Below are 18,081 nucleotides of genomic sequence, written 5' to 3'. Positions count from 1 at the left end.
TGACACTGAGGCACATTGCGTGGCATTTCATTGAGGGTGATGGTATGCTGTCAGTTTTCGTCTGTCTTCCTTGCACATCTTGTCGTAATTCTGAGTGAATTATAGTTGTATTTTGTTAAAATAATTGTGAAGGGACCAGTACTTTAAACTCACCATGTAGTAGAGCACTGAACTGCACTGGACATTAATGTTTTTGATCTTTGGTCATTAGCTAGTTGAACCCTGCTGGAATTAAGTTGAGTTAAGTCCTATGACTGACTTCAGTGTCCATATAGCAAGGTGGAACAAACCATATTATCCATATGGTCCCTCAGCACTTTCCATTGGTTTAAGTTGTGACACTGGAAAGTTCAAGTACTAAACAGTCCGGTGATGCTGCATGCCTTTTACAGAAAGCATTCTCACTTAAATGAGATGCTGGTAGGTTGCTGTTGCCAATGGAATTGCGCCCTGAGCTTAGTTCAACTTGGAGAGAGGAAAGAGAAAATAACCTGAAAGTGAAGGGGTGGTGGTGGCGGTGCATGGGGAGTCATTTTGGAGTGAGCAGATTGTAAATTCTTACATTAGAGAAACATTTGTAGAACGCCAAAGGTTATGGCTCAGATAGAGGCCATTCAGTCCATTGTGTCTGCACCAGCTGTCTATTCTAATCCCACCTTCCAGAATCTACTGGTGAAGATTCAAGTACTTTTTAACTGAGTTGAGTTTCTGCCTCCACCACCCCAGGGCATTGAGTTGTACACAACACTGTTTGCTGTGTGAAAATGTTTTTCTTTGTGTTCCTTCTAATCCAACCCTCAAACATCTTCAATCTGTCCCCTCTGGTAATTGACTTCCGTGTTAGACAGTTTTTTTTTATCGACTGTATCTCTCCCCCCTCATAATTTTGTACATCTCTGTCAAGTAATCCCTCGTCATTCTCTGTTCTAAGAAAAATAACCCAACATTCAAACCTTCCTCGTGGCTGGAGTTTTCTAGCTCTGGCAGCATACTTGTAAATCTCCTCAGTACTCTCTTGAGCAGTCCTTCCAGTAAAAGGATGTTTCATTTTCTTCAGATATCCTAAAGTTTTTCATAGCCAATGATTTAATTTTCATATACTTTCACTGTTACTTTGGGACATGCCAGTTATTTATATTCCTGCTGTTCTTCATCAGTATTCAAAAGTGATTTATGGAAGACTTTTCTCAAATAGTCTTCATAATTTTCAGTACCAGAAAGTAGATATGAGGATGAGCAGTACTAACTGGCCTGTCTTGTTATCAGGGAAGTGGATGTCAGAGTACCATCTTACCTGACTGCTAGCCAGCTGGAAGCTCAGCGTCTCCTTTCTGAACGTAACTCCAGTGAAGTGCGAGGGAAGGAGTGTGAAGTCAGCCGCATGATATATGAGCGAGACAATCGAAATTATCACTGTTTGGACAATGAGAGTACGTGCTCAACTGCAGTAGAAGACACTGAGGTGAAGTATCTCAATGACCACTCAGCACTTGATGGCCTGCACAGCTCCGACGCACTTTTCAAAACTCTTGGCCGAGATTCCCTGGGTCAGAAAGGTGACACTGAGAAAGGTCCCCACGTTAAGCTCATGAGCTGTGAGTCGGATACAAAGAGCGATCGGCCTTCTGAGCAGTCCCAGTTGTCCTCCCCAAATTCCACTTCTGAGTCAGTGATGCAGAAACTGGAGATGATGCGCAGAAAGCAGCACGATGACAAGCTTGAGAAGCTGAAGGAACGGATCAGGAAACAGCGAGAACACTCAGATGAATCTACTGAGAGGGAACGACTACTGAACCTCTCCGAGCTTCCTGCAGTGCCCGCAACAGATACCACAATTTCCACTGCCAAAGTGAGAAAGATTGCTGCAGCACCACCTGCTCCATCGTACAAAGGTAAGCCTGTTGGGTGTGAGCTCGTGTGTTCTTTTCCCTTTTTCGTTAATTTTTGGCAAATCCATTCCTTCCAGTAGCCAATGTGTCCTAGGTCTTACTGTTAGAGGAATTGGGATGGGGTTGTCACCTGTAAAGAAAGGCTTTCCTTTATTCAGCGACTTTCACAATATCCAAAGGATCCTAAGTGCATGAAGGCCTTTGAAGCATTGTTGCAATGTAGGAAGAGTGCCCAGCACAACAAACTCCCTCAAATCGCTTTGTGGTAATGACTAATTGAGACTGCCCAGCCCTGTCAGAAATGTAAGAAACAAAACAGAAATCACTGAAAAAGTTCAGCAGGTCTGGCAGCATCTGTGAAGGGAGAAAAGAGTTAACGTTTTGGGTCCAATGACCTTCCGCAGAAATGTATGCACTTCCATGAGATCTCCTCTGATGCGTCTAAACTCCAATGAATATAGACCACTTGACAGGTTTGTCAGGAATCAGCCTGGTGAATCTTTACACCACTCCTTTGGCAAATTCATTGCCTTGGGTGAAGAGACCAAAACTGCATGCAATACTCCAGGTGTAGTCTCAGCAAGGCCTTGCACAGTTGTATTAAGACCTCCATGTTCCTATACTCAGACCCTCGTGCAATGAAAACCAACATTCTAGATGCCTTCCTAACAGTTTTCTGCACTTGCATGTTTGCTGTCAGTGACAGGTGTTGAAGAACACCCAGGTCCCTGTTGTACAAGTACTATTCTTCATTTTATTTGTTAGCCATGGTTAGGCCACTTTTCCAGTTGTGCTCTTATGCTCAAAAACAATGCTTTTTTTAAAATTGAATGTTTTTAATGTTTTGTTTGAATTAAATTTATGGAGTTGTATTAGCCTTCCATCTAAAAGGGAGATGCTTTCATCTTAGTCTTTTCTGACAAACATGTCTTTCATTTTTTAAAAGTTGTTTCAGGCCTAATTTATAGATGGAATATATTAGCACAGGAAGAATGTATTTTCATATTCAGTATTCTGAAGTCTGGGGCTCCTTATTTTTATTCCAGGTTTCAACCCAATGGAGACGAAAATCCGAACACCAGATGGCAAAGTGTGGTGTGAGGATGAGTTGCACAGTATCAGTAAAGACCTGTACCAGGATTTCACGCTCCAGTTAACAGGTAAAGACCATTGTCTCTGCTTCAGACTATAGGGAAGGGAGTGAACCAACCAATCCCCGAAGAACAGCAAAAGCAGCCTATCAGGTCATGACTGATATGTATCTCACCTTATTTTCCCATCTTACCTGGTGGGCAACCATTGATTTTAGTCTGGATGATTCTAAGTGGCACTCTGATTCTGAGTGTTTTGAGAGAAGAGTTCCAGATTCTGCTTTCCTTCTGTCTATAAAATGTGCTTCCTGATACCACTTCTAAATGATCTGTCACGAACTTTAATAACTAACTTTAATATTGACAGAAAATATTTGAATTTTTAGTGTGCTGTGTTGCATTCTTTGTACTTGTTAAATTCCTAATGCATAGTAAGATGGTGGTCCATACATCATTTGACTGTTCTTCATTTTGAGCAAAATGACTGGCCTGTGAGTGAATTCAAACCAAAGGAAGAGTGTTGAACATATATTCTGCAATAGATGATGTGATTTTGGCATGGTGGCTAAAGTACATTAATTTGAGTCAGAGCTCACCACTAATATAGATTATGAAGCAGACAGGGTGTTATATTTTGTAGCTACTGGATATCTTGATGGTTCCGCTAATCAGGAAATATTACATGGGTGGATATTATTAAGTTAACTTGTAGAATACTTTTCTTCAGCTCAGGCTGCTGTGCATGTGTTGGACTTTGTGTCCTGTATCTGATTACACCATCTTCCAGTTACGGTGTGCCTTTTAAGGACTAAAACATCCCAAGCACTTCACAGGCAACAATACAAAATTTGTTATGATGTCTTAACAGCAATGCTAGAACAAGTTGGCCGTTTAAAGAAGCTTTAATGGAGTCTCATAATGAGACAGAAGGGAAAAAGTTGAAGGAGGGCGTTAGGGCCAGATGTAGCTGAAGACACAGGTATAATTGTGTCTACTTTTTGAGGGTGCGGAGTGTAATGTAGTTGGAAGAATGGAAATAAGTGTTTGGAAAAATGTTGAATTGAAGAAGCACTTTAGCCACCATGCCAAGATCACATCGTCTATTGCAGTCAATATGTTCAACATTGTTCCTTTGCTTTGAATTTGTTCAAGCCAGTTTTCTGGGAGGGGCAGAGTGAGATTACAGTGGAGTTTGAATAAACATGCGGATGAAAATCTTAAAAGTTGACGTTCCTGGACATGGAACTTAAAGGTGATAAGCAAACAGAAATTTGTGAGAGTTGGATTGCGAGCAAAGGAACCTTGGATGAGCTCAAGTTTTAAGGAACATGGAATTTGGAAGAAACTGACTTAACTATGCTGTGCCAGCCTTGATGCTCATCAATTTTATTTTCAGTGATCTGGAGATGTTTGACACAGCACTGGAATCCGCAGGCTATTCTTTTATTTTTATTTCCCTTTGTGTTATGTGGCAGGGATCACCTATCATCAGGACAGGTAACCTTTAGGCAAAATTATAGACCTTATCTGTCCGAAAATTTATAGTAAGTAGGTGACTTGGAGAACAATGTGAAAGCAGTTTATTTGTGTGACAGCTGTGAGTGTACTTTGCGCCTAGTTGTCTTATTTGCAAGTATGCCATACCTATGCTTTGTTTATTTATGTAAGTCTTAGCTGTACTACTTGAGATTTTGTACTGATTGCTAACGGTTTTAAGTGAATAGAATCAGGAGCTGGAGGGCAGCAGAATTAAGGGTTGAGATCTTGTGTACTTTGAACTTTCTACTTTGGTGGTCTTCTATTATGGTTACTTCATGGGGCTGTTCTTGTTAGATAGCGATTGGTACAACTGAACTGTGTAGTATAAACAGAAAGAAAAGGAGAGTAGGTATTGACAGTAATGTTGATTGGCTTGTGGGGTTATGCAATGTTCAATTCCAAGACTACTACTTTTTACTATATCTGACAGTGATTTGGATATGGCCAGGAGAGCATTGTTGAAGTTTGCAGGTGCTATCAAGATAAAAGCTGTAATTAATTGTTTCAACAGAGACTAGTTAAATCGGATCTAATTAGACGTTTTTGTCGAGAATTTTAAGTATAAGGGGCCACATTTACAAAGCTACAAAAAAACCTGACGTCATCTGTTCAGGCCTCCGAGCCGGGCACACTATTCAACAAGATTGTGGCTGATCTGTTAGTATTTGGAATTCCCCGTTCTCACTCAACCTGATTTTAGCTTCAGTTTCCTTGCCGGGCACGAATCTAATTATCTCAGCCTTAAAAGTATACATTGGTGCTCCAACGCCTTCTGAGGCAGAGTTCCAAGCTTGCACAAAATTCAGCGGGGGTGGGGTGGGGGGGAGCGAAGAGAAATAAAATTGCTTACCTCTCCCAAAAAGGTGACCCCTAATCTTAAAACCATACCCCTAGTTCTGGACTGACCCCAGAAAGGGAAACATTCTTTCCACATCCAACTTGTCCGTGCCATTCAGGATCTTGGCACAGGTCAATTGAGATGCCCTTCAGACTTCTAAATTCCAGTAGAAACAGGCCAGTCTGTCCACCACATCCTCACGTTCAGTCTGCTCGTTCTGGCAATCAATCGAGTAAACCTTCCTCAATGCATACACTTGCTTCCTGAAATAAGGAGACCAAATCTGTACACAGTATTTAAGATACGATCTGATCAATTCCTTGTAGAACTGAAGTATAACACCCCACTTTTACATTTGATTCCCTTCGTATAAAGGATAGCATCCACTTGGGTATCTTGATTACTTGTTGTACCCGTGTACTAACTTGTCTGATTTTTGTGCCAGACCATTTAAATCCCTCCGCACCTCAGAATTATGCAGTGATTCTCTATTTATGTACTGCCCTCTCTTTTTAAAAGTTATTTTTGTCAAAGTGAGTCAATTCACATTTTCCACTATGTACTGTCTCTAATAGATTTTTGCCTGTTCCCCCTCAGTTCCCACTTTCACCAGTACTGATGCCATTGGCCCATGACCCGGAACCCGTTTGCACACTCGTCTTAAGCCACATATTCAGCTCTTTAAGTTTTTCTTAGTCAGTGCCAATTTGCTCAGGGCTCAGAAGCAGTTTAGAGGTTATAACCTTTGTGATTCTTTTTAGTTTACTTAATTTCTCATACACTACAAGCAGAACCTCATTCATAGTTCTGTCTATTTTGCGAGTACGTACATTGATCTCCCCCTTCCCACTGCAAGTTATTTTCCAGTCCTGAGCAGATTTGACACTACTAGCATCAGCTAGGTACCAGAGTGGTTGAATTCTTGGACTCTGCAGGGAATGGTGCCTGTCTACTGTGACATTTCGGTTGCTTCCCCAACTTGAATGGCTGATTATGAGGCTATGATCAGTTTGCTCCTCCACCCTGCAGGTCCTGCTCTCTACCAGACAGGCTGAGAACCTAATACCTATTGGACCCTTGCAGAGGCTGGTTCTCCGAATCTCTGGATCCTCTTGCTTGCTTGCTTCACTCATAGTTACATCCTCATAAGATTAGATTCCCTACAGTGTGGGAACAGGCCCTCTGGCTCAACAAGTCCACCCCGCCCCTTGGAGCATCCCACCCAGACCCAGACCCATCCCCCTATAACCCACACACCCCTGAACACTACGGGCAATTTAGCATAGCCAATCCACCTAGTCTGCACATCTTTGGACTGTGGGAGGAAACCAGAGCATCTGGAGGAAACCCGTGCAGACATGGGGAGAATGTGCAAACTTCACACAGTTACCCAAGGCTGGAATTGAACCCGGGTCCCTGGCGCTGTGAGGCTACAGTGCTAACCCCTAAGCATCTGGTCTCCTAATCACCAATCAAATCAGAAGACCCTATCCTAAACCTAAAGTGTGGTCGCTCTTTCCAATGTAGTCCCCTACTTTAATTTCAGCCACCTGGCTGGGCTCATTCCTTAACACCGTGTTCAGTATGGCCTCTTCCCGAGTTGGACTACATACATACTGCTCTAGAAAATCCTCCTGGATGCTCCTCACGAATTCTGCTCCATCTTGACCCCTAACACTAAGTGAATCCCAATCAATATTGAGAAAATTGAAATCTCCCGTCACCACCTACTCCTACTCCTACTCCTTTCCATAATCTGTTTACATATTTGTTCCTCTATTTCACGTTCGCTGTTGGGAGGCCTGTAGTACAGCCCCAACATTGTTACTGCACCCTTCCTGTTTCTGAGTTCTGCCCATAGTGCCTGTTTTCAGTACAGCTGTGATATCGTCTTTGACCAGTAATGCAACTCTTCCACCCCTTTTACCTCCCTCTCTATCTCGCCTGAAGCATTGCTACCCTGGGACATCTGAGTTGCAAATCATGCCCTTCCCTCAACCAAGTCTCATAAAGAGCAATAACATTATACTACCAGGTTCCAATCCAAGCCCTGAGGTCATCTGCCTAATCTACTACACTTCTCGCATTAAAACAAATGCACCTCAGACCACCTGTCCCTTTGCGTTCATCATCTGCTCCCTGCCTACTCTTCCTTTTAGTCATAGAACATAGAACAATACAGCGCACAACAGACCCTTCGGCCCTTGATGTTGCGCCGACCTGTGAACTAATCTAAGCCCATCCCCCTACACTATCCCAACATCATCCGTCTGCTTATCCAAGGACTGTTTAAATGCTCCTAATGTGGCTGAGTTAACCACATTGGCAGGCAGGATGTACCATTTTCTGAGTAAAGAACCTGCCTCTGACATCTGTCTTAAATCTATCACCCCTCAATTCGTAGCTATGCCCCCTCGTATAAGCTGATGTCATCATCCTCTGAAAAAGACTCACTGTCCACCCTATCTAATCCTCTGATCATCTTGTATGTCTCTATTAAATCCCCTCAGAGCCTTCTTCACTCCAGTGAGAACAGACTGAAATCCCTCAGTCTTTCTTTATAAGGCCTTTGCTCCAGATCAGGCAACATCCTGGTAAATCTCCTCGGCACCTTTTGCAATGCTTCCACATCCTTCCTGTGATGGGGCAACCAGAACTGCATGCAGTATTCTAAGTGATCCCACGCTGATTTCATTATCAATTCCCTACAGGCTTTAATTACTACCTAGATAACAAAGTGTGAAGCTGGATGAACACATCAGGCCAAGCAGCATCTTAGGAGCACAAAAGCTCATGTTTCAGACATGTGCTCTGATGAAGGGACTAGGCCCGAAACGTCAGCTTTTGTGCTCCTGAGATGCTGCTTGGCCTGCTGTGTTCTTCTAGCTTCACGCTTTGTTATCTTGGATTCTCCAGCATCTGCAGTTCCCATCATCTCTTTAGTTACTACCTCCTTTCTGTCCGATATTTGGTTCCCATCCCCCGCCACATTAGTTTAAACCCTCCCCAGCAGCATTAGCAAAAGCACCCCTGAGGACATTGGTTCCAGTCTGGCCCAGGCATAGACTGTCCAATTTGTAATAGTCCCACCTTTCCCAGAACCGGTCCCAAAATTCTGAACCCCTCCTTCCTGCACCATCTCTCAAGCCACGCATTCATTCTGGCTATTCTTTCATTTCTGCTCTGACTAGCACTTAGCAATCCTGAGATTACTACCTTTGAGGTCCTACTTTTAAACTTGGCTCCCAACTCCCTAATTTCTGCTTGTAGGACCTCATCCCATTTTCTACCTCTCATTGGTGCTTTTCTGCGCCACGACAACTGGGTGTTCGTCCTCCCCCTTCAGAATGCTGTGCAGCCGATCTAAGATATCCCCGACCCGTGCACCTGGGAGGCAACATCCCATTTGAGAGATAATGGGAACTGCAGATGCTGGAGAATCCAAGATAATAAAATGTGAGGCTGGATGAACACAGCAGGCCAACCCATTTGAGAGTCTCGTTTTCGACCACAGAACTGCCTATCTACTTCCCTTACAATTGAATCCCCAATGACTAAAGCCCTTCCACTCTTCTCTGCCCTTCTGTACAGCAGAGCCAGCCAGGGTGCCATGAACCTGGCTACTGCTGCCTTCCCCTGGTGAGCCATCTTCCGCCAACAGTATCCAAAATGGAATACCTTTTCTGGAGGGAGGTGACCGCAGGGGACACTTGCACTGCCTTCCTACTCTTTATCTGCCTTTTGGTCACCCATTCCCTTTCTCCCTCAGCAATCCTAATCTGCGGTGTGACCAATTCGCTAAACGTGCTATCCACGCCCCACCCTCAGCATCACGTATGCTCCAAAGTGAGTCCATCTGCAGCTCCAGAGCTGTCATTGCGGTCTAACAAGAGCTGCAGCTGGACGCACTTCCTGCCCGTAAAGGAGTCAGGGACGTCAGCAGTGTCCCTGAGCTCCCACATTGAGCAAGCGGAGCATAACACTGGCCTTAGATCTCCTGCCGTTTTTAATCTTAAACTTAACTTAGATAAATGAGAAAGGAACGAAAAACGTTTTTACCAATCACGTGATATTAAAAAAATGCAATAGAAAAAGCCTTACCTTATCTACACACCACCGAGTCCTTTGTTTGGTTAGAGTCGTCGTCGTCTCTGGTGCAGCAGCTGCCCACGTAAATGAAGGCTGCTCCTGCTCATGGTAAGCTTTTGTAGTGGGGTCTGTCCAATGAGGTGAACCTGACGTCAGTGGTAGGGAAGCTGCTGGAAAAGATACTGAAGGATGGGATCTATTCCCATTTGGAAGAAAATGGGCTTATCAGTGATAGGCAACATGGTTTTGTGCAGGGAAGGTCATGTCTTAACAACTTAATAGAATTCTTTGAGGACGTGACAAAGTTGATTGAGGGAAAGGCTGTAGATGTCATACACTTGGACTTCAGTAATGCTTTTGATAAGGTTCTCCATGGCAGGCTGATGGAGAAAGTGAAGCCGCATGTGGTTGAGGGTATGCTAGCTAGATAGATAAAAAAAACTGGCTAGGCAACAGGAGACAGAGTGTAATAGTAGAAGGGTGTTTCTCAAATTGGAGACCTGTGACTAGTGGTGTTCCACAGGGATCTGTGCTGGGACCACAGTTGTTTGTGATATACGTAAATGATTTGGAGGAAGGTGTAGGTGGTCTGCTTAGCAAGTTTGCAGATGACACAAAGATTGGTGGAGCAGCAGATAGTGAAGGGGACTACACTCAGAGATTACAGCAGAATATAGATAGATTGGAGAGTTGTGCAGATAAATGGCACATGGAGTTCTGTCCGGGCAATGCAAGGTGATGCATTTTGGAAGATCTAATTCAAGAGCGAACTATACAGTAAATTGAAAAGCCCTGGGGAAATTTGATGAACAGAGAGATCTGGGTGTTCAGGTCCCTTGTTCCCTGAAGGTGGCAACGCAGGTCAATAGCGTGGTCAAGGTGTGTGACATGGGATGCTTTGGAGAGGGTGCATTGGAGGTTCACCAGGATGTTGCCTGGTATGGAGGGTGCTAGTTATGAAGAGAGGTTGAGTAGATTAGGATTATTTTCAATAGAAAGATGGAGATTGAAGGGGAACTGACTGAGGTCTACAAAATCATGAGGAGTATAGACAAGGTGCATAGCAAGAAGCTTTTTCCCCAAAGTGGGGGACTCGATTACTAGGGGTCATGAGTTCAAAGTGAGAGGAGAAAAGTTTAAGGGAGATATGTGTGGAAAGTTCTTTGAGCAGAGGGTGGTGGATGCCTGGAATGTGTTGCCGGCAGAGGTGGTAGACGCAGACACGATAGTGTCTTTTGAGATGTATCTGGACAGGTACGTGGATGGACGGGGAGCAAAAGTGTACAGACTCTTTGAAAATCGATGACTGGTTTAGACAGAGGAGCTGGATCGGTGCAGGCTTGGAGAGTCGAAGGGCCTGTTCCTGTGCTGTAATTTTCTTTGTTCTAAGTGGTGGGTTCCTCCTAATACAAAAATCTGATAATTTTCCCCTCCCTGATGCATCACCGTGCATGTTATGAGCCTCCAGCTTGTAATCTGTGAGCCAAAGGTACTCAGATTTAAAACACTAACAGCAGGCATGGTCACGCTGGATCATGGTCGTATCCAGGCACTTCCACATACCATGATACAGCACCCATTGCTGCCATTGTTAATCCGTTTTGATTATTTCATTGTTGTCTTTCATACATTTTATTAACTTTACCATAAATCTATATATTATGTTAAAATAGAAATGACCATAGTCACTTACTGGAGACTGACCAACTTCTCTGCAGTAGAGCTAGAGCCAATGCCAATCACCTTTAACCGTACAATTCAGCAATCAATTTCTAAATTAACAACAGGAAATGGATAAACTTTCACAGACAATAATCAAGGAAAAAGTAGCTTGCACTTTGAAAGGTATGCGATAATGACTGATTTCTTTTATAAAAAGGCAAATTAGGATTCTTTGAAATAAGATGGTGTTGCAATTCTGGATTTAGTCTTGGAAAAGAAGTTGGCATGTGGGTGAAGTGACATTGGCAACCATATCAGGAATAGTGTCACAATTCAATTAGCTTTAATATTACTATAGAAAATGACAGATATAGGAAAGGAATAAATGTTTATAATTGGGGGAGGGCAAATTTTACAAAACCGAGATGTGATTTGGATGAGATGGACTGCTAAAGGATAAATCATTGGTAAACCAGTGGGAAGCACTAAAATATGAGATTCTTGGTTGACAAAGTGGACAGACCCCCTTCAAAATAAGAATGGTACTGCCAAATCTAGACACCATGGTTGTCTAGAAAAATACAGTGGAAGATTAAACAGAAAGAGAGCTTATGATGGTCACAAAAAACCTCAAACTTGCAGATAGCCCAGAGGAGTGTAGAAAGTATAGGGATCAAATTTTTTTTTAAAAAAAGGAAATCAGATATTTGGGAAATTTGCAGATATTAGATCAGATGGGACTTGAACCCAGGGCCCTTGGTCCACGGGTAAAGACAATACCACTGCACCACAAAAAGGCCCCAGTAGAAAAGGAAAAATCATCTAGGACCATGGGGGAGCACCAGAGGAATGGGATTGATTGGACAGTTTTGAAAGAGGCACAATATTGCTTGGTTGAGAGTCTGGCTGGGTGTGTGTCCTGGACATGTGTGTCAACGTGAATGGTATTAGTTCATACGGTTGTGTGGGGCAATACCTGTGTGATGAAGTACTGAGACAGAGAAAGTGTTAAATACCCTCAATTTAATGCAAAGATGAATCCTTTCCTTTGCATTAAGCCACATACTCATACTACATGCATAGCATAAACTGCAGTGTTTCATGTTGATGCTGTCCCCTGGGGGCTTTTAGTTAGTGATGCATGCATTTGTTAATTTCTGTAGTTAAGATCTCTTTGTGTTACCCAGATAAAGTCCAAATGTTCTTCAATGTGACTCTGCTACAGGTCCCCAATTTTATAATCAGTCTGGAGACAGATATTTCTTCCATCCTCCTTGCAGGAAAGCATTTAGTCGCAATGTTGCAGCTAAATCAGGAACGTACCATGTGACCAATCCTGTTGCACCACTGCAGTAAATAGTACACAGGTGTTTCGCAGATAGCAGGCTTGTGTGTCTCTAGGTGCTGGAGGCAAAGGCTTTGGAATCTTTTATTATTGTTATGTTATTCCCAGTCGCTATTCTCCTACTGGGCATTGTTTAAAAATAAAAGTGGACTTGCAAGCATTTCCCCCAGCCTGGTCAAACAACCTGTAGATTAATAAAATAACAAGTTTACCTATCTGAGATTGGAAACAGAGACAGAAACACTGGAAATACTCGGCTGATTCATTTAACAACTGCAGAGCAAGAAATTGAGTTAACAGCGTTTTGTTTTACCCTGCAGTGTTCACCAAGAGCTCAAGAGTTGCCTGGGGTAGGTACTGTAAGACAGCAGGTGGCATGAAACTGTGTTGTTTAAAAGAAGTTTTTGCATTCAGAGTGATCGGGAGTAGAACATAGAACATTACAGCACAGTACAGGCCCTTCGGCCCTCGATGTTGTGCCGACCTGTCATACCGATCTCAAGCCCATCTAACCTACACTATTCCATGTACGTCCATATGCTTATCCAATGACAACTTAAATGTACCCAAAGTTGGTGAATCTACTACCGTTGCAGGCAAAGTGTTCCATTCCCTTACTACTCTCTGAGTAAAGAAACTACCTCTGACATCTGTCCTATATCTTTCACCCCCTCAATTTAAAGCTATGCCCCCTCGTGCTCACCGTCACATCCTCGGAAAAAGGCTCTCCCTATCCACCCTATCTAACCCTCTGATTATTTTATGTTTCAATTAAGTCACCTCTCAACCTTCTTCTCTCTAATGAAAACAGCCTCAAGTCCCTCAGCCTTTCCTTGTAAGACCTTCCCTCCATACCAGGCAACATCCTAGTAAATCTCCTCTGCAACCTTTCCAAAGCTTCCACATCCTTCTTATAATGCGGTGACCAGAACTGTACACAATACTCCAACATCATTCATAACCTGTACAACAGTGCCTTTTTACTTTCTGCACAGGACCTGACCCATTTTCTTCAAACTAGTTTCTTAGTTCTTGAAGTAAACATTCTTAAATAATGAGCAAGGTCAATTATGTTATCCGCATCTGATTTTCACTAGAAAGAACGCAGGATCAAACTAATCCTAAGGTTTTTACATAAATTTTAAAATTATATGAATTAAAATTAACAACATTCTTCCGTGTCCAGAATAATCCATTTTGATTCTTGTAGAGTGTTTGTTCCAACCATCATTAATATGTTACTTTAGCCCTCAGCTCTTCATACTACTGTTTGAGATGTGTGTTTAAAAAAAATCTTAATTTGTGGGTGAGCTTTCAGAATGAAGCATCAGTCTTGGCAATGAGGTTCCTCTTGTATGTTTAAAAAAAGTCTCACAGCCAAAGAACAAAGGGGGGCTAATTCCCCATAATTAGAGAACCAAAATTGTCCCCTAATCCTATTTTTGGAGCTAGTATTTGAAGTATCACTAAATGGGTTCAGATGGTCTCTGGTAACTAGCTCAGGTGTTGACATTTCTGGATGTGATGACCATTCATTAGATGCAAAGTCCTGATGAAAGTCTCTTCACCTGAAATGTTAGCTCTTTCTCTTTAGAGATACTGCTTGAAATGCTGAATATTTCCAGCATTTTTCCCCCACTGTTTTATTTGTTTGTTTCACTTTACCCCCCTGTTTCCATTGTTTTTGAATGTGTGTGAACAGCTTGATTTAACCAAAATAGATTGTTTTGAATTGAGGTCTGTCAGTGATTTATCAACAGTAAATAGGGAATAAAAACCAAAAGAACTGTGGATGCTGTACATCAGGAGCAAAAACAGAAGTTGCAAAAAAAGCTCAGCAAGTCTGGCAGCATCTGTGAAGAAAAATCTGAGTTAAAGTTTCAGGTCCAGTGATCCTTCCTCAGTGCGTACATATGGAACACCGCTTCAAACTATGCTGTGGCATTAATGCAACTGAATGCAGCTTTTAACTGGCAAACGAAAACCCCACATTCACAGAATAAAGAAACAATACATCTGACTTGTAGGTAGTACAGTGGAATCGAAAATATGGGGAGATTAGAGTCTATCTTTTATGGGAGAGATGCAATAATCTATTCTCATTTAAGATAGAAGCCAGATCAATCAAGATGTGATTTTTTTTTAAACATTCACAATCAGGACGTCAGCATTTATTGCCTGTTATTAGTTGCCTTTTAGGGTGTGGTCAGCTGCTTCAGTCTGTGCTGTAGGTTTGACCCACAACACTGTTAAGGAGGGAACTCAAAGATTTTTACCCAGAAGCACTGAAGGAATGGTAATATTCCTGTCAAAGGAGCTTTGGTGAATTTCTACAGCACACCTTATCGATGGTTACGGATGGTTCTCAGCATTGGTGATGGAGAGAGTGGGTGTTTATGGATGTGCCACTGATCAAGCAGGCTGCTTTGACCTGGATGATGGCAAGCTTCTTGTGTTTTTGGAGCTGCACTCATCCTGGACAAGTGGGGCGTTTTCCGTCACACTCCTGACCTGTGCCTTGTAAATGGAAGACGGATGTTGGGGTGTCAGGAAATGCTGGGTGCAGAATTTGTAGCCTCTGATCAGCTTTTGTAGCCTCAGCAATATTTATATAGCTAATTCAGTAGTGTTTCTGGTTAGTGTTAGTTCCCAGGTTGTTGATCATTGGAAATTGAGTGACAGTAACACCGTTAAATGTCAAGTGAAAGCTAGATTGTTGCTTATTGAAGATGGCCATTGCCTGAATTTGTGTTTTGTGCCTGTTATCTGCTGCTTTTTAGCCCATGCCACTATGTTGTTCACGTCTTGAGACATAAACTCCTTCAGTATCTTGAGTTGTCATGAATGGTGCTGAACATTGCGCAATCATCAGTGAACATCCTTATTTCTGACCATCTCATGGAGGGAATGTTGATGAAACAATTGAGATGGCTGGGACCTGCACACTACCAGGAGAAAATCCTGCAGAAATGTCCTGGAGTTGAGATGACTGACGTCCAACCATAACCATCTCGTGCCAGGTATGAATCCAACCAGTGAAGAGCTTTCCTCCAATTCACATTGAAACCAATTTTACAGGGGCACCTTGAACCCACACTTTGTCAAATGCAGCTTCGTTTGAAATAAGGCTGTAATGAGGTTAGGAGTGAGTGGCCCTGGTGGGTCCCAAACTGGGTGTCACTGAGCAGATGTTGCTTGATGACACCTTCCATCACTTTATTGATGATCAAGTGTTAGGGTGGTAATTAGTCAGTTTGGATTTGACCTGATCTTTCTGTACAGGAAATGCCTGAGTGATTTTCCACATTGCTGGACAGATGCCAGTGTTGTAATTGTACTGGAAGAGTTTGACTAAAGGCATGGGAAGTTTTAGAGGATGGGGTATGGTAAGAATGTTGTCAGTGTTCGTGGCATTTTCAGTATTAATTGCTTCAGCCTTTTTTTTGAGAACATGTGGAGTGAATTGAATTGGCTGAATGAAGATTGGCATCTATGATCCTGGGACCTCTGGAGGAGACTGAGATGGATCACCCAGTCTGGACCTCTGGCTGAAAATGAAGGTGAATGTTTCAGCCTTAACTTTTGCATTGATAATTCTGTGTTCCACCATCATTGAGAGTGGATATTAATGGAATCATCTAATTCTGTGAATTGCTTTATTGTCCACTACCATTTGTGATCGGATGAAGTGGAACTGCAGAGCTCAGATATGCTCCACTGGTTGTAAAATTCCTTCGCTCTATCTGTCACTTGCTGCTTAAATAGTGATCAGAGATAATGGGAACTGCAGATGCTGGAGAATCCAAGATAACAAAGTGCGGGGCTGGATGGCCAAGCAGCATCTTAGGAGCACAAAAGCTGACGTTTCGGGCCTCGACCCTTCATCAGAAAAAGTTTTTCATGATTTTCTGGGTACACGAATAGGAAGGGTTTAGAGGAATGTTGGTCGAATGCTGGCAAATGGGACTAGATCATTTAGGATATCTGGTCAACTTGAGCGAATTGGATCAGTCTCTTTCTGTGCTGTTTTACTCTGACTTGATAACTGATGCATTTGCAGCTGGCGGGTTGGTGAGGATGAGATCAAGTATGCTTTTTTCCCTCTTGATGGTTCCCTCACCACCTGCCTCAAAACCAGGAGCAGCAGTGCTCTGTCGTACTCAACAGTAGTGCCGAGCTGCTCTTCGTAGTGGGCTTTGAAATCCCCCATCCAGAGTACATTCTTGCCATCCTCTGTGCTCCTTCCAAGTATTAATCAACATGGAGGAGTACTGATTCGTTAGCCAAGAAAGGGTGTTATAAGAGGAGTTTCCCTTGCCCATGTTTGACTTGGCGCTGAGAGATTTCATTGAGTCGGGAGTCACTGTTGAGGATTCAATATATACCACTACTGTCACATGAATATGTGATGCTGCTATAAAAAGGACATACTGCAGGATAGTGGACAGTGGTCACTGGGATATTATATATAAGGTTTGCCTCTCAATTATCAATGTCAGACTGTTTCTTGACTAACTTTGAGGCAGCTGCCCAATTTTGAAGCAGATCCCTGAAGTTAGTAAGTAGGACTTTGCAGGATCGACAGGGGCTGCTTTTTTACCATTGTTATTTCTGGTGCCTAGGTCAATGCCAAGTCATCTGTCTGTTTTTATTCTTTTTTGGCAACATTTTGATGAACGTAACCACTGAGCAACTTACTCAGCCATTTCGTAGGGTGTTAAGATTATTATTAAACTCTTAATTTTAGACTTTTGTTTTGAATTGAATTTAAATTCCTCCACCTGTCATTATCAAGATTTGAAGCCAGGTCCCTGGATATTGTCTGGGTCTCCTGATTATTACTGTGGCGTAATTCTTGTAGTATGTTGCCTCCTGTTGGGTTAATATTGACTACAAAATGGTGGTTGAGGTAGGCATTATTGAGTTTTTTAGACTATGTACACGATTTAAGAGTTGGCAGAGTTTGTACAGTTTATTTTGCCATTACTGCTTTCCAGTTTTGAGGGGATTCTGATTTGCAGCCAGGGTTGTTTGTTAGTAGCACTTGCTCCTCACATCTCCTTTGAACTTTCCCCCCTCACCTTAAAGGCATGGCCCCTAGGTGTAGACATGTCATTTATATATATCACAAACAGCAGAGGTCCCAGTGTGGATCATAGCAGAACACCACTGATCACAGACTACGAGCCAGAAAAACACCCTTGCACCACTATCCTCTGCCTTCCAAGCGCAAGCCAGTTCTGAATCCACGTGGTCAAGCCACTGTGGATCGCATGCATTGCAACCTTCTGGATGGGTGTACCGTGAGGGACCTTCTTGAAAGCTGTATTAAAATCCATGTAGACAACATCTACTGTTCTACCCTATTCCAGTTCTGAAGACAGGTCAATAGATCTGAAATGTTATCTTTCACTCCACTCCACAGATGCTACCAGACCTGAGCTTTTCCAGCAGAATGTATTTGTTAGTATTCTATACTAACTGTTTTGCAGGAACATTGGCTGTTGGATGCAATAGTATGAATATAACAGTTTTCTTTCTCAAAAACTCTGCAGAGATTTGTCGCTCATGCGCATATGGAGTTGAAATGGCCTTCACAGAGTTAATGCTACTTGCCAGTATGTTAAA

General features: G+C 42.7%; 1 protein-coding gene across 8 annotated transcripts in view; it reads left to right on the top strand.

The window, feature by feature from the left end:
• The window catches only part of cep350 (centrosomal protein 350), a 165,428-nt gene that overhangs the window by 37,005 nt on the left and 110,342 nt on the right, over nucleotides 1–18,081 (top strand). For 5 of the 8 annotated variants that reach the window (XM_059647715.1, XM_059647716.1, XM_048539010.2 and 2 more), the window contains exons 6-8: nucleotides 1,267–1,892; nucleotides 2,936–3,049; nucleotides 12,774–12,803. In XM_059647715.1, coding sequence (XP_059503698.1) covers nucleotides 1,267–1,892; nucleotides 2,936–3,049; nucleotides 12,774–12,803 — 770 coding nt within the window. The remainder of the gene's footprint in view (nucleotides 1–1,266; nucleotides 1,893–2,935; nucleotides 3,050–12,773; nucleotides 12,804–18,081) is intronic. The other 3 variants (XM_059647718.1, XM_048539009.2, XM_059647717.1) reach the window with 1 other exon arrangement.

This window comes from Stegostoma tigrinum, chromosome 8 (genome assembly GCF_030684315.1).
Source record: "Stegostoma tigrinum isolate sSteTig4 chromosome 8, sSteTig4.hap1, whole genome shotgun sequence".
Lineage (NCBI taxonomy): Eukaryota > Metazoa > Chordata > Chondrichthyes > Orectolobiformes > Stegostomatidae > Stegostoma > Stegostoma tigrinum.
This window is presented reverse-complemented; position numbering and strand designations above follow the sequence as displayed.